The 17,243-nt window shown below is 52.4% G+C and overlaps 1 protein-coding gene across 1 annotated transcript; it reads right to left on the bottom strand.

Annotated features, from left to right (window-relative positions):
- Positions 1 to 1,049: 1,049 nt before the first annotated feature.
- On the bottom strand, positions 1,050 to 17,032 carry LOC123371156 (SH2 domain-containing protein 4A-like; the record flags this gene model as incomplete). The annotated part of the gene is made up of 7 exons (XM_045018444.1): positions 1,050 to 3,725; positions 5,454 to 5,674; positions 9,166 to 9,296; positions 10,385 to 10,601; positions 11,818 to 11,956; positions 13,495 to 13,575; positions 16,867 to 17,032. Coding segments are annotated over 7 exons (1,048 nt in total), but the record flags the coding sequence as incomplete, so codon positions are not given.
- Between the last annotated feature and the right edge of the window lie 211 nt (positions 17,033 to 17,243).

The raw sequence follows: 17,243 nt of genomic DNA, 5'->3' as shown, positions 1-17,243 counted from the left end.
TTTCGTGCCATTGCAAGCAGAGCGTTAAATGACTGTGCTGTAATCCTGCTGCACCGTGGCCGCAGCAACACTGTTTCAATCCCTCTGCTGCTCACTGCGGTGCCCCCCTTTGGAGAGCAATGGCACTGCATGGATGAGGAGGGAAGGAAGGCAGCCTGCAGGTAGGGACTGTGCTGTTCTCTGGGCGTTGTGATTGATTGCAGCAGCTGGAAATTGCAGCTTGCACCTCTGTAGAAGTTAGACAAGGCCAGGACAGGAGCAGGGTGTGGCGGGGGAAGAGAGAGCAGGATCCTTGCTAATTACACTCCTCCAGCATAGGACATAAAACCGGCCTCTCAGAACAAGCTCCAGTGAGACACAATACAGAAAGGATCGGCGCCACGGGGAAACGTTGGTGGGTGCTCTGCACCCACCAGCAGCTCCCCGCCCCGCCCCCCCAGCTCACCTCCACCGCCGCTCCACCTCCTCCCTTGAGCGTGCTGCTGAGTCCTGCTTCTCCCCCTCCCTCCCAGCGCTTGCACCGCAGAACAACTGCGGGAGGAGGAACACAGCGCGCTCAGGTGGGGATTTGGGGAGGGATCCAAGAGGGGTAGGGCGGGGGGAGGGCGCGAGCACCCAGCGGCACCAAGGGAAGTTGGCGCCTGTGACAGAAAGTATCCACACTAACTGTACAATGCTAGCTGTGCCCTTCCTCCTCCTGGGAACGCCTGCTCCTGATCCTGGGGAGCTGAGTCCCTGACCCTTTCACCTTCACCTGGGTGCGCTACTGAGAGAACACAAACCGCCAAAGCAAGAACAGGGCTGGAGCTGCCTGGCCTCCCTGCACAGATGCTGGCCCAGCCTTGGGCTCTGCAGAGGGGCAAAAGGCTCTGAGGGGAAACACCACCTCGAACACCTGGAGCAGCTGCCACACTCATCCTGAGGGTGCTGCAAGGAGGCGGCGCCCCTGTACTAGATCCAGGCTCGCACCTTCCACAGGAAGCCCGTGGTTATGGATACGATTTTGTCACAGTAAAATTAGGCAAAATTCACAGACCATCCATGGCAAAAATGTACAAAATCAGGGTATGGTGACAGCAACAAACAATGTGACACTTTAACAAAGTCTGACAGTGTAACATTTACACACAACATTAATGCACTTGTTTTCTTTGCCCTGTCAAAGTAAACTGTGTTTCCTTTAGAGATGCATATTGTGCAATCATTTTTCAACCAAAAATAATGAAAAGCTATATACTAAAAATCAGTTATTTTTGTCCAAATCCCTTTTGCAAAGTGTTGCCATTTTGGTCTGACAAATTATTCCTAGACGCGGCGTCTGTTGTCCCCAAGCACATTTTTACAAGATGAGGAGGAGGGTTCATCGCCCACGCCGTAGCCTGGTACTGCTAAGCATCGCAGGGCGGCTGCTGCCAGAGCTGGGAATCTGGTCACCATGCTGCTCCAGAACTGGAAAACATCCTTTTTCCGCAATTCTTGATTGGCTCCACAGTCAGCCAGCTACTCGCTCTGTGCTGGAATGTTGGCTTCAAGCAGTGAGATATTTTCAAATCCTGTGGACTCACAAATGTCAAGGTGTTTTGCTTGATTTGGCTCAAAGACACGTCCTGCACTGAAGTAACTGGCAGGTTGGTGAAAGCAGGCGGTTGAGTCAGTGGCCATGTATGACTTTTTTTTTTTTATTAAGTTTTCCGAGAGGGCAGTTTTTGCTGGTGCATGTTGGCAGGTTTCAGAGCGGCTCTCTGCCCGCACTGCAGGATCAGGCAGGTCATTTTTCACTTGATGAGTATGAACTGTGGGCTCTCCATAAGCTGTAAGTGTGTTTATGATTCGGGATGCAAACTTTTAGAGCCTGGAGTGCATCAGTAACTGCTGAGGATTGGTAGAGAGCAACAATCTCTTAAACACTTGTACTGCTTCGACCATTCGCCTCTGTAAAAAATGAAACGTAATCCTAAGTGTGTTCAGTGTGCTAGAGGTTGGAAGGCAGGCTCGCCTCTACCGTGTGGCAAGTGGTTATGCAGCATATACATTTTAAGACCAGAAATGCCCATGGTGATCATCTAATTTGCCCTCCTGCTTAGCACAGGGCATAAAAACTTCACCCAGTCCTTCCTGCTTCAAGCCCATCTCTTGTTGCTGGGCTACAGCGCATTATTTTTAGAATCACATCTTCCCTTGATTTGAAGACTTCAAGTGATGGCGAATCCACCCCATTCCATAGGACACAGAATAGAAGTAAGGTGCCGGATACTCTTTTCAAAATGACCTGAAGGACTTTGTGTTGATGGCTTTCTTAAGTTGTGCGGAACAACCCCAAGCCACATGGAAGAAGAGAAATTAACTGGTAATTTAAACTGAAACTGGACTGATTTTTTGTTCACAATTTTGAAGATTGCAGAGCTTGCAAGTTGTCATTAGTGGAGGGGAGGGAGATAATTTATCTGATTTTCATAATATGCACCACCAATCCTGGTACTGATGCTAAGACACATTTTAGCATCTCCTCAAGTCTATGCCTTGATATTTCATACTGCAGCTCTCAGGACAAATACTACAAGCTCAGCTGTTATGTCAAAGAAAAAGTAGAAGGCCCAGCTACATTCAGCATGAGCAGTTAGCTCGGAAATGTGCCTTCTGTGATTTGCAGGACTTCAATAAACAGTTACATTACGGAAAAGAGACTGTGTACTTTATTGGCAGGCATCTCTCATTGTTCACGTCCACACTGGAGTTGAGTAATACTGACGATTAACAGTAAAAGGCTGCCCAGGAGGCTGGATGTAAAATAGCCCAGGCTCTGTGTGCAAGGGTTAAAACTTCTCAGCCAGATTCCAACGTGGTTTCTTTATTTACGAAGTTGCTGTTCCCCTCCATCTCCAAAGGGCATCATTCCCCCTCCCCCCGTGCAGAGGGGCCAGCACAAAGCTTAGTCACCGACTAAGCCCCACTGAAGCCCTATATTAAGGGGCTATGTGGGTTCATGCGCTGCACAGGTCTTGTGCTGGCCCCTATTCATGGGGTGGATTTTATGGTGGGCCCGATGCTGCAGCACATTAACCGACCTCTCCTCCCACTGACTCCAGAGGACTCAGCCTCTTGCAGGACTGATCTGCAATTATGCACCTTACCACGAGGGGCCAGGTCCCCTCCTTGATGTGGCTTCACCCCCTTTGAACAGAGTTTAAAATACTAATTTCACTGCACCTCTGGCAAACATCCCACAACATCCCTTTAATGGCAATTTATGCTGCAGTAGTTGAGGGCAAAATGCAGCTTAATCAGAGACAGCCCAGAGTCATTTACACAAACTAACACATGGCAGTACCTTCCCTCAACAGCTTTGTTCCTGAGCTAACCCTACAACAATAAGGCTGAAGCTGCTAGCGCTCCTTCATGGCTTGCTAGGCTGCTGAATGCTGCGGCTGCTGCTGCTAACAGAGAGCAGCGCCCAGCACTAATTGCCGTTTCGCTGCTTTGGTGCTAAACATTTTCACATATGGACACTTGTGCAGAGGATTTCACTTGATCGGTGCTGGCTGGGCATTGGGGGGTCCGTCTCTCAGACACCCATTCATCTGTTCATTCAGGGGGAGGCACGGGCGTGTGTCACAAGGTGGGAACGGAGGCTTTCACTCAAAGAGATCAAGGTAGTCAGGTTCCGGACCCTGTTGGCCACATGGGTAAAGCAGCAGCTCCTTCCCCAAAGAAGTGATGGGCTCCTCCTGTTGGCCAAAGGACATTGGTTAAACGCCACAGTCTGAAATTAACACAGTTGCACTGACTGACAGCCTGTTAGGGGCAAGAGACGTCTTTCCATGGCCTCTGAGCCAGCACAATTGTGACTTAGGCCAATCATCTGTCATTGATATGGTTCGGGCTCAGTTCAAAGCCTGCCAGAGTCAGTGCAAGGCTCCCATCGATGTCTGCAGGCTTTGGGTCTGGGCCTGTATTGCCTTGAGCGGGCCTCACCTCACACTTCAAATGACAACATCCAACACCCTCAGATTGAGAGGAGCTTTACCACTGGGCCCTGCCTCTTTCTGGGCAGCAGCAGCCTCCCGCCAGCCGGTCACCACTTTGGGGGAGGGACTGTCTTCTCCCTCTGCTGCCCCACAGGTACTGCAAGGCACCAAGCCAGCCATGATCTACCTCCCCTGGCTTACCAAGGAGACACAAAAGTGAGCCAATTAACCCAATTACACTGCCCTCCCCCCGTTCCCTTCACACGCCCCCACTTGCTGCTGCTGCTGCTCCTCTGTCTTGCTCAGTAGCAGCAAATGGATTCTCATCTGTTAAAGCACCGTGCTGGGGCAGGGGAGAATCCAAAGACACCAAGGTTTCTCTTTGCACCACTGCTGGCTTCGCTAGCCGGAGCGTCTTTTTGAGAAGGGTGGTGGTATTTAAGGGAGTTTCATGCACAGCTCATTTAATGTGGGGTGAAATTCACCCCAGGGAGAGGGACCGGATGAGGCCTAGGCAGCATGTAAGTGCCCTGTTCTGAGAATGTAGGTGGAACAAGCACGTTGGTTTTGTGCCAGCTCTCAGCCCAGTGGTGAGCTTCCCTGAACACCAACAAATTATTTCTCACTGAAATGGGCTTGAAAACAAGTTTTCTGCAGTGGGTTGGCGCTGTCAGTAGGAGCTGCACCCTCACCAAGTGACTCCGGCGACGTGGGAATCCCGTGGAGACAAGATCTGCTTCCATTCTTGCTCTGAACACCAGGAGAACGAATGGCTTTACAAGTTGGCTGTCTTGTCTGATTATCGCGAGCCAAAAACCAGACTGCAGAGCCCCAGGAAACCCCTTCTCAGAGCAGCCAAATGTTTTAGAAGCGCTCAGCTGGGGAAATCCAGTCCTGTGCAGAGGGGCAGCACAAGGCCAGTGGCCGAATAAGTGCCACCTATGCCTTCGCGCTGGGACTGATGTGCTGCTGACCTGGATGCTGCACCTGGGCATCCCCCACCCCAAACACACACTCCTTCTACTGGCCCTCTGCTCACCACAAATGACCTTCATTATCTCCACTAACTGAGACCCTCGGGTGGAGCTCGGCACATGAGAAATGCTGACTCCTGAATCCAAAGCAACGGGAAGCTATACTGAAGAGAGGCCCAGCCCGTTTCACTCCACGCTGCTCTGCGCTGCCTTTGCTGCATGCGGTGCCTCGCTTTTATCAAACAGAAGCTGATTTATTGCTCTGTAACCCAACAGTTCCCAGCACACACTTGGTTCATGGAAGGGAAAATGTAGGGACAGTCCCTAATCATGTACCAAGGTGACCAGAAAAGCTGGTTTGCTGATAAACTTGCCTCTGCCTGCTGGTGGCTTTCATTTGCATTAAGGTAGCCTGTGCTGGGTGCTGTACAACCAAAGGGACGGCCTCCGCCCCAAAGAGCTTTAGGCCAATGACAAAGATGAATTGTCACTGCAAGCATTGAGAGGGGCTCACCTTGTGGTAGTTGACAAGGTCGGCCAGTGTCGAATGCTGCAACTGGTCCACTCCCAGGAAGCTGTAGGAGTTGCTGGAGGCATCTATTAGAAAGTGCTTGCAGCCCTCCAGGGACAGAAGGGAGAGTGCGTAGCCTTTGATTTTCTCACTGACCCGGATCAGAAAGCTCCCGGGCACCGATTTGCTCAGGAGCTCCTCTGCTTGCCTGAGGGTTACGATACCTGCCGAAAGCAAACCAAAGCGCTTACAGGGGAGAAGCGGTTTGGGGACAGCAGATGGCTGAATGTAACAATGCTAAGACGGATTCTGTTATAACCCTTTAAACTAATCCGTAGCATTTACATCATGCTGTACGTCTCAGAAGCATTTCACAACCTAACCACTTTGCTCCAGGCCAGATCGCGGCCCAGCTCACACGGCTGGGCTAGCAGGAGGTGCGCGGCAGGCCAGCTGGCATGGCCAGGTAAGGGGGATAAGAAGGGAGGCAGATAAGTACCTTAGCCAGGGCCAGCTTTATGAACGGCAGGGCCTCATTCGAACACCCGGCGGCGGTTGGGGCTTCGGCGGGACTTCAGCGGCGGGGGGGGTCTGCTCCGGGTCTTCCGCGGCACCGAAGGACCCCCCTCACTGCCGAAGCCCCGGAGTGGAACACCCCCCCCCCCCCGCCACAGACCTGGAGCAGACCCCCTCCCCGCCACCAGGTGAGTAAAAAAAATTAAAAAGACGCCTAAAGGGCAGAGCCCTCTTAGGCGCGGGGCCCGATTCCGGGGAATCGGCTTAAAGCCGGCCCTGACCTTAGCTAGCTAGAGGAGGCTGCTGTTAAAGTCTGCACATACTGAAAGACATTGGAATTACAGAAGCCCACACTTAGGGTATGGCTACACTTGAGAGCTGCAGTGCTGGTGGAGGCTTTCCACGCTGCAGTTAGTAACTGTCCACACCTGCAGGGCACATCCAGCGCTGCAACTCCCTGGCTGCAGCGCTGGCTGTACACCTGGTCTGCTTGGGGTATAACAATTGCAGCGCTGGTGCTACAGCGCTGCTCGTAAAGTGTGGCCACACACCAGCGCTGTTATTGGCCTCCAGGGTATTAGGAGATATCCCAGAATGCTTTTAACTAAATTACTCTCTTTGTTTTGTTATGATGCCTCTCTTTGTTTTGTTGTGAACTTGGGGCTCCGGGAGCTGCTTATCTAAAAAACAAACACAGCTCCTGTTTGCTGTGATCAATCTGTAACTGACTGTGAACAATCAAATGAGATAAACCCACTACCTTGCTGTGAATGAGGCAGGCAGGGGGATGAGTGTTTGCTTGACGAGAGAAACAGCGGGGCGGAGAAAGGGAGTCCCATTGGAGCAGCTGCTTATCTGGTCTGCAGGCTGTTTGCAGTTAAGAGTAAGGGGTCGGGGAAATTTTCAGATTTTGCAAGGCAGGGAGCTGATACACAGTGTCGGCTCCAAAAATCCACTCTCCCTCTCTCCCCTACTCCCTGTCACACTCCACCCCACCCCCCTCTTTTGAAAAGCACGTTGCTGCCACTTGAACGCTGGGATAGCTGCCCATAATGCATCACTCCCAACAGCACTGCAAATGCTGCAAATGTGGCCACACTGCAGCGCTGGTAGCTGTGAGTGTGGCCACACACCAGCGCTGTCCCTACACAGCTGTACGAAAGCAGCTGTAACTCCCAGCGCTGCACATCTGCAAGTGTAGCCATACCGTTACCTACGGTTTATACTTTCTTTTAACTGCTGACTCCTCTCCCGGAAACGCTCTGACAGGGTGAGCCAAGTAAAGAGACCGAGCACACGGCTAGCAGAGATGCTTGCACCTATTCTGTTGTCTACGGAGCTCAATTGCTTAACATTCTCGTTGCACCTGCAGAGTCTTTCATTGCACGTTAGTTGGTCCTGTTAGTGCTGGCTGTCACATCAGCCCAGAGAACAACTCCGCTCGCGCCCATGTGCGGTGAGTGCACGACGCATGGGATCTAGTGACTCAGGAGATGTCTGTACTGCAGTGAGAGGTGTGACTGCTGCCCGGGCAGGCCGCTACTTTCAATCCAGTTAGCATGACTCAAAGCAGTGACGTCACAGCACTGCAGGCCACGAGCAGGGAGCCAGGGTTCCCCCCGTCACTACTATTTTTAGCCACACTACCTAGATTATAGCTAGTGCAGGTAGGGCTGCCCGACTGCAGTGTAAACGTACCCGTAGGTGCAACGTGCATTAATATTACATGATGGCAGATATGCTCTACCAAGCAAACGCTCCTCACTGAAGTGCGCACTAAAGGGACCCAATGATATTAACATTGTTACGATTTGTTGCTTTTGCTTGGTCTAGAATTGTTGGATCAGCTTCTCCATGGCCACCCCCACCCACCTCCTTAAGCCAGGACACGTGCTAGGGCTCACGTGTTCCCTTAGTGGTATAATAAATACAACCCTTGGCTCTTTTCAGCTGCAGATCTCAAAGTAGTTGACGGAGTTGACCCCATTTTACTGGTAGGAGACGGAGGCAAAGAGGGGAGACGTCATTTCCCCAGGTCAGTGACAGAGGAACAGAACCCAGTCTGCTGAGTCCCACGCTGGCTCCCTACTCTTGATGGCACTGCCACCTGCCAAGCGCCCTGCTGAGGCTTAGCTTAGAAAGCAGCACCTCGTGTACAGAATGTGGAAGGTCTTTTAGGCCAGAAGTATCGAGCTGTGAATTACATTTGCCGTTTGGGCACAAGTTTCCATCCAGAAGAATGGACTAACGGGGAATGCCCTCCTAGTGGGGTGGGAAACACGCGCCTCCTTTTCTGTCTCCTTCCTTGGCTTTGTCGCACTGGGGGGGGGCACTGCAGACCCACGGACCCTGTGTGATTGGCACAACATTTACAAAACAGCTGGCCAGGCCTGACGCTCTTGGTTTGAAATCATTTTCCTTCTCCCACGTGGCTTGTCTGCCATGGCCGATGAGCCCCGTCTGCCCGATGAGAGGGGCAGAGAGGGGAAGTGACTTGGCCAAGGTCCCCCAGCAGGGCTCCCAAGTGCCAGGCCTGCACCCTCTGCACTGTACCATGCTGCCTTCCTGGCTAGATCTGCTTGCTGACAGGGACTCCTAGCAAAGCACTCTACAGTCACTGTCTTTAATGGAGTGGAAGAGGTTGGTCAAATTTGTTCCTACCCGCTCTGGGTCATCGCTCTACCCCGTATGCCTCTTGTGCCTTGACACTCTCTTTACATGGTGTCTATTATTTGTATTGTGGTAGGGCCTAAGTGCCCCAGTATGGACCAGCGCACCAGTGCGCTAGGTGCTGCACAAACACAGAACTAGCAGGCAGTTCCTACCCCAAAGAGCTTGCAGCCCAAGTGTCGGCACCACATGACAAATGATCTTTTAGGCCCTGATCCAGTTTTAAACATGTAGCTGCTCCACAGATTTCAAGTGAAGTTGAGGATCCAGCTGAAGATTTTCCACTAGTGGGAGGCTGGTCATGATGGGCAGGGGTGAAGGGAAAGGTGCTATCCATGAGTCTGGCAGTGAAGATTTGGCAAAGGGACACCACTATGATGTGTGAGATGCAGGTTGTATGTGCTCAGCGTGGGTTACCATTGCGCTGTTGGGGCACATGCTGTCTGGAGCCGTTTCTCAGACCGAGAATGGACTACCTGGGATGGCTTTCCTAAGGGCAGGAGAGGGGCTGGGACGCTGCGGCACTCACCGTGGAACCAGGGTGCTATCCTGTCCGTGGATTTCTCATAACCAGCCTGAAGAGGAAACTGCTCTTCTTTAAACCACCTGATGATGCTCTCCTGGGTGGAAGTGGAGATGGTCCTCTGCACGCCCGGATTCCTGCGGTTCCAAGAGACTCGTGGTTTGTCCAGTGAGGTCACAACCCAGAATCCAAGTTCTGTTCTCTACAGGTTCTTCATCACGGCTCATCACAGTAAAGGTATGTAGGCAACTAACTCCCATCAAAACCACTTGCAGTTAGGCACCTAAATACCTTCGAGAGTCTAGGCCTGAGGACCTAAGTTAGCTTTGCCAAAGAGCAGCTGCTTAGATCTTGGGGCGTGGATGCTCTCTGGTTAGATGGATTAAAGCGAGCCTAATACGCCGGGGTCATTTGAAATCATTGTATTATTGGAGCTACCCACATCCATTGAAAGGGGCACTTCTGCCTGGCTCTAGGAGCTCATGGAGAATTCTTAAATAGACAGCTGGGACACGGACCTGCAGCTAGAGCCGGCTAGGAGAGGATTTATTCCCTCTCCCCTGGGGAAAATTCTGCTGAACACACAAGCTGGCCAGAATTTCTCTTTGAAATTCCCTGGATTTTTTGCCAAACCCAAAGAACTTCATTTTTTTTATCAAACTAAAAATTGACAAAACTAGAGAGAAAAGTTGTGAAGATTTCCACTTCGTCACAGAGCCACTTTCCATGGAGAAGAAAAGCCGAGCATAATTGTTGGCTGGCTCTATGTATCACTCACTCTCAATTGTTAATCAACATGCCCACAGCGGCCAGCAGCAAAACATACGAGATCCGCCCCTAGAGCCATTGCACAGCCGGGAGAGCACGGGGCCCTTGCAGCATGGCTGGCAGGTCAGCGACTGGGACTATTTCAAACTAAGGGGAGGACAAGTTCCCAAACCCAGGGGGGCACCCTGCCAGCTGTTCCTGTCTTGTGGGGCCCCAGCAGATCTCGGCTGCAAGGGGAATCTCAGAGGAGATGGTCCCAGGCTAATAAGGAATAGATCTGTCCCGTCCAGAGCACCTTGCCTTGGAAGCGCATGCAGCGTAGACAGCTCGTGTCTGATGAAAGGTGTCATGGTAGTGTATGAAGGTTACTAATCTCTAAGGCCTAGGACCACCCCTACCCTCCCCGTCCCACAACAGAAAGATCCCAGACACTTTCATCACCGGGGGCAGTTCTTACCTGTGGGGCCTCCCATTGGCTCCCCCAGAGTTTAGGGTTTTAGGCTTGGGTGGAAGGGAAGGACGGGGGGGCAAGCTCTGCTCCTTGCTCCCAAAATTCTTGGAGACTTCGGCTACCTTCCCTTTGCGGATCCCTTGCAGCGACAGCCTGTTGTAGTCGTCCCTGGCCTGCTTGGCAATGGAGCGTCTCCGCTCGTCAGCGGCTTTGGATTTCCTCACTGGAACAGAAGGGAGGCGTTGAAACCCACTGCCCCTCTACACCCCGCCAGGCTCGCTGAAGCTAAGGAGTTGCCTATTTCATATGGGCTAGATCGTGCCCTGAGGCCACCTCTAGACCCAGCTCCTCCCCCATCCCCGGTTCTCTCCTGAGCACACCTTGGCTGTGCAGCAATGGGCGGGGGGTGCAGACCGATTTCATTACCGGTAAGGGAGGGAATGACAGGAAAAGTTTGTGCACCACTGCTGTATAGTCTCCCTCTCGCACACACACACACACCAGCGGGGGATTTAAGGGCTGTTGTAGGCTCTCAAACTACTTTTGAAAGTGACTAGTTTCCAGGGCGACGACGACCTTGGTCGCAGTGCACTGCTGCGTAGCGCTGACTCCAGAGCTGGTGGAAGTAGGGTGAGAAGCGCCAAGCCGGGGTACGGTGGCATAAGGCTGGCGTAAAATGCCCCGGCACAGGACTGATGCCAATGGGTGTGCTACCGGGGATGGGTGAGGGCCAGTGCAGGCACCGCCTGGGGGGATTTAGTCACCTAAGTAGCACCTGATTTTCACAAATATGACACAGCCAGTTGGGAGCTGCTAGCTGCTCAGTACTTTGACAATCAGGCCAGTTACTTAGTTGCCTTGGTATGGCCTAACTTCATCCTAGCTGGAAGTGAGACATATTTGTAATACACCATCACCCTCTCCTGGACACCCAGGGACACGGCAGCTTCTGGCCCTCGACCACTAACCGTGGGGCAATGCCCCCTCGCAAGGCACAGCAGGAGACACCCGCCCCAGAGCACTAGCAGAGTTCAGGAATCAATATGGACCCACAGTCCTAGACAGCGGGGGCAGCTCGGCCCTGCCCCACAGAGCCAGCCCCCCGGACACACTGCAGGGCTGAAAGTATCCAAGCACCTTCCCAGCCAAAACGTCTTAGAATTTTTTGTTCCATGAAATTTTTTGACAGTTTGACCTTCTGCTTCAATTCTGAATGGAACCTAATTTCAAAACATCCATATTTCCCATGGGACAATACCCCCCTTTCCTAACCACCTGTAGTCTTCATGCTACAGAGCCGGGTGACACTGGGCCAGCTTAGCTATCTAGTGACGCTGCATTAATCAAGAGAGGCCCCCGTACATCAGCCAAGTGACCAGCTCCGATTCCACAGAAGAATCAGACCAGTTAAAGGAAGGGGAGACACCAGCATCTCTTACAGGATTCCTGCCACTCGGGATCGTCCTTGTCCGATTTCTGCCCTGCCTCCTGGGCCTCCTTCCGGTCGGTGTTAGTGTGCAGCGCCCTCTCCGCAGATGCTCTCATCCCTCCGGGCCTCCTCCTTGCTAATTCCTTCCCCTGTTAGGAGACAATGTGTGTACTGCCTGGTGCCCGGCTTGGTTTCTGCTGACTGCCTTGAGCAGTCTCTGGTCTCCAGGGATTCGTTTCTTTAGGGTCTCCTGTGAAATAAGTGGGGTTCCCCAACACACCGACCTCCCTCCTCCCCGCTACCTGGGAGCCCAGGTCCATTCGTGGGCACAGGCTACGCAGATCATCAGGCCAGGGCAGGCTGAGCTCGAGGGGTAGGATGTGACAGTAAATGACTCTAAAGGCCACATCCTGAGCTGTGGCCAAGGAGCGCTCCCCGGGAGGGAGTGGAGGGGGCTGTTTTATCCTCAGCAGGCTCAGGACCAGCCCACTCCCCCACACAGACCAGAACAGCTGCCAAAGACCTGCAAGGCCCCATTCTGGGGCTCACTGAGACCTTACAATATCCTATTGATTCTTGTTTCACTCACACCCCGTGACACATGGAGCCCCTTGTCCATTGCCAGCTTTGCTTTAAGATCCTCCTGCAACAGGTTCAGAGCTGCTTGTGGAGGAGAGAGAGTTTGGAGTCAGCCTGGAAAAGCTCTTTGGCTGTATCTGCCCTGGGCACAGCGGCACACAGGAAATCTATGAAGCGTGAACATGCTGCAAGGGCCTGTGGGACAACAGTGCGTCCCCTGCTACCGTCCCGAGTCCCAGTCTTGGTTACTTTAACTCATGAGAGAGAGCGGAGATCGGAGCGGGCCAGAGAAGGGCAGGAGCTACTTTACAGCGCGACTGGCTGGCAAAACTGTAATACTGCAAAAGTGGGGTTATTTAGCTTGGAGAGGAGAATTAGAGGGGACTCTGCTGAGACGACGGATGTGCTGAAAAAGGGCCGGCCCCTCCTTTGCTAGCCCGAAACCTGGGCTGCCAGCTGCAGTGTGAGGCCGGCAGTTTGAGGATAAAAGGCATTCTGATGCAGCGTAGAAGCAGTCAGTGGAACTCACTGCTGCAGGATGGGGCACGGGGTTTCAATCATGGTGGGCACAGACGCTGTCTTTTCCTTTTCTTCGAGGGTGCTCAACCCCCGCTTGCCCCAATGCCTGGCCCCCACTCCGCCCCTTCCCCCAAGGCCCCATCTTCACTCTGCCTCTTCCCACCCCCCACTCTGCCCCCTCCCCGAGACCCCTGCCACCCACTTCCCCCAAATCCCTCCCTGAGCCGCCAGACAGCTGTTTGGTAGTGGTTCCGCCCCCTATTGCCTGTTGGAAGGTGATGAGCGGGGCGGGGAACAGCTGTGGCTGGTGGGTGCTGAGCATGCACTATCATTTTTCCAGAGCACCCATGGAGGCGGTGCCCTGCATAGTGGAGGCCAGAGACATTATGCCTGTCTGGGGTGGGACAATGGTTCTTGCTACCTAGCTCTTAAGAGATGTAACCACCCCGGGAGCTATTATGCCGGCTGTGGGTCCTGAGGAGCCACCTAGGCTGGGTGAACGTCCCTGGCCAGCTCTGCTCGAAGGGCTGCAGAGCAGACTCTAGCCCCCTGCCTGGGCGTGTGAAAAGCACGCGGGCTCACTGCTTACCTGCTGAAAGTCGTACTTCCTCGTCTGAGCCTTGGAATCGGCCAACATCTGCTGCACGTCTCTGCCATTAGTGGGAGCAGCCTAGACGTTCAATGGCAAACAACCCCAGCGTTAGCACTGGAGCTCTTCCCATTCCTCCACGGGCCGTATACACGTCGGCCCAGCTCTGGCCCTCATGCTTAAACGTCATGCTGGAGGTTTCGTTTAAAATCACACTTTTTAATATCTCCAGATAGTTAGAATGCGGTGGCCCTTTTAGTGCCCATCTCACGGCTGGTCCCTGGATCCACTGCTCCCCGCTTGGGAATCTCACACCCGTCGTTTATTCCAGACCCCGCAGTTCATCCTCACATGGACTTGGTCCCCACTCAAGGCCGAGGTCTGATTGTGCTAGGCGCTGCACGAAGTGAGAGACGGTCCCTGCGCTGCTGAGTTTACAGCGTAGAGAGACAAGAGAGGCAAAGGGTGGCTGACGGACAGAACCAGCATCCCCAGCTGAGGAATTGAGACAGGCAGATTAGGTGACTCGCCCTGGGACACACACGGACTGTGTGGCAAAGATGGGACCAGGCCACAGCTCTCATGAGCCCCATTCCAGTGCCTGAGCCCCAAGCCCAGCATTCCCTTCTACTGCATCTCACTGAGATTGGGGCGACCCTTAGTCCCTACACCATGTGTGGGGGGGGGGGGGTCTGAGGACCTCACAACTAGAGCCTTGGACACCCCTGACCTCTGACTTAGAGAGATAAGGAGGAAGGGATCCCTGTAACCTGAAAGAGCGCTGCACGTATCCCCTTCTGCATTCTAGAGCCCCGCCCTCTGAATGCAACTCTCCTGCAATAGTCTCCATAACCAAGGCCTGGCCCTCCTAAAGGCAGTGGCTGAATGGAGAGGAAGGAAGGTCTCGGGGTTAGGACTTGGGAGACCCAGATTCAAGTGTCTGCTCTGCCACCGACTCCCTGTGTGAGCTTGGGCAATTCACTTAGCCCCTCTGTGCCTCAGCCCCCCAGCCATGCAATGGGGATAACAGCAGTGCCCTACCTCACAAGCTACTAGGAGGATTAGTGTGTTGAAGAGTGCGAGGTGCTCGGATCCTGTGGTGACAGGCACCATGTCAGTACTATGGATCAATAATTGGAAACCGTTGTCTCTGCTTGCTGAGAGAGTTTGCCAGCAGCCAGAATCCCTGTTATCGAGCCGCGTTATCATGGTTTCTTGTACTTTGAGACAAACACAGCCGGGCTTATCTCTGAACCCTCTCGCACAGAACTGAATGTGGAGGTCAGAGCCACCTCCGTCGGCATGGGCGATAATGCTCTTCCGGAACGCCACTGTGGGACTTCCTTGGCATCCCCTTCCTCAGAACCATTATTCCCCCTTAAATATTAACCCAGGCGTCTCTCCCTGCTCTGCTCAGACAGAGACATGGAAATGGAAGTCATGCACCTTTCCCAGGTGAAAAATCGTTCTCATGTCAGTTATTAGAACAATGGAGATGTAAAAAAAAGGACAAGCCTTAGACAGCACAATGACCATCCCACATCTTGGCCTGTGTCTCATCTCAGGACTGACAGTCTCAGGCGTTCAGAAAACACTGAAGGGTTTGACAAACCATGAGAGTGTCTTACAAATCACAAGATTTAAAAAAATTGGGGGGGTGGAGATTCTTTCCCTTCTGGTTTTTGAGCTTTTAGTGATCATGTTTTAAGCTCCTCTCATGAGAAACAGAAATCTCCTTCAGTGAGAGAATAAAGCTGAGCTTCTCACCTAATCCCATGACTCCAGAGTTGAGACTAAGAAAACCACCACATGTTAGAAGACTTGCAATAAAACCCATGAGAGCTGGCAACACTGAGGTCACCTCATGGATGCCTTGCTGTCGACTCAGGCTCGATGTGGCCAAAACCAAGCCTTAAGCGAGTTACCTTGCTTTTCTACACTGATGACAGAGCCACATGTGGTTTTAGACACATAGGGTATGGCTACACTGGCGAGTTGCAGCGCTGGAAAGCCTCCACCAGCGCTGCAATTAGTAAGTGGCCACACCTGCAGGGCACTTCCAGTGCTACAACTCCCTGGCTGCAGCGCTGGCTGTACACCTCACTCAGCATGGGGAATAAGGATTCCAGCGCTGGTGCTGCAGCGCTGGTCATCAAGTGTGGCCACACACCAGCGCTGTGATTGGCCTCCAGGGTATAAGGATGTATCCCAGAATGCTTTTATAAATTACTCTCTTTGTTTTGTTATGCAGCCTCTCTTTGTTTTGTTATGAACCATTGCTTATCTAAAAAACAAACAGAGCTCCTGTTTGCTGTGATCATCTGTACCTGGCTGTAAACAATCAAATGAGAGGCAGGGAGGGAGTGAAACAGCGGGGAGTCGTGTTGGCTGCAGGCTGTTTGCAATTAAGAGTTAAGACTAAGGGGTTGGAAACATGTTCTGATTTTTCAATGCAGGAAGCTAAACACACAGTGTTGGCTCCAAAAATCCCCTCTCTCTTTCCCCCCGCTCCGTCACACTAGACCCCACTCCACCCCCCTCTTTTGAAAAGCACGTTGCGGCCACTTGAACGCTGGGATAGCTGCCCATAATGCATCACTCCCAACAGTGCTGCAAATACTGCAAATGTGGCCACACACCAGCGCTGGTAGCTGTGAGTGTGGCCACACACCAGCGCTGGCCCTGCACAGCTGGATGACCAGCGCTGCAAACCGTAAGTGTAGCCACACCCTATACTTGCAATTCTACACAACAGTAACAACTAAGGACCTAACCCAAACTCCACTGGACTCAATGGAAGTCTTTCCAGTAACTTGAATGGCTTTTGGCTCAGGCGTTAAGCATGCCAGTGACATGTGTGGATAATAGATATTTAGCTCAGCAGCCTGTTCCGGAGTCCCAGACTGAGAGATTGTGCTCCATTGTGCCAGGCAGTGCACACGCACAGAGCTGAACTGAGAGACAGTCCCTGCCCCAAAGAGCTCACGGTCTAGACAGACAGACACACAAAGGATAAGAAAGGAAGCATTATAATCCCCATTTTACAGAAGGGAGACTGAGGCACAGAAAAACAAAGCGACTTGCTCATTACTATAGAGAGAGAGGGTGGTACGGCTCAGAACAGAGCCCTGATCCCCCAAGTCCCATGCTAGTACTTCAGACTATCCTTCCTCTCAAGAAGGTTGCTCTCCTGAGTTGTATGGCTTCTCCAAAACATAGACAAAAGGAGCCTTTAAAAATCAAATGGCTTTTTCCAATTCATGTTTCAATTTATCAAACACTGGCCCCATTCAGCACAGAGTCTTTGCAACTGCCCCCCCGCCCCGAAGTTATGCGCTTCTGAGCAGTGTTAGGAGAACAGAAAACAAGTACCTGAGCATGATCCCAGCTTCTCTCCTTTTTAGCAGCTGTTATCACATCTTCCTTCTCCCTCTCTCCAGTTTCCTCCTCCTTCCTTTTGGCATCTGCCCCACCCAGGGCTCCTGGCTGAGAATGCAGGGACCATGGTACAGCCGGTTCAAGGAATGTTTGACTTCCTCTGTGAAGACACCAAGCAGGAATTTTGGATTAGAATCAATAGTCTTCAGCCTTCCGCCTTCCAAACTACTGAAAGGAAATTACATGGCAATGAAGCAACTCTGCAGCCCAGCAGCAGCTCCCAGAGACGAGCACTATGTCCATGCTCCTGGTGCTGAGACAATTAAAGTAATCACTCACTGCAGTTAATTGTGCACCCACATGCAGGCAGA

The sequence above is a fragment of the Mauremys mutica genome, chromosome 5 (genome assembly GCF_020497125.1).
Source record: "Mauremys mutica isolate MM-2020 ecotype Southern chromosome 5, ASM2049712v1, whole genome shotgun sequence".
NCBI lineage: Eukaryota > Metazoa > Chordata > Testudines > Geoemydidae > Mauremys > Mauremys mutica.
This window is presented reverse-complemented; position numbering and strand designations above follow the sequence as displayed.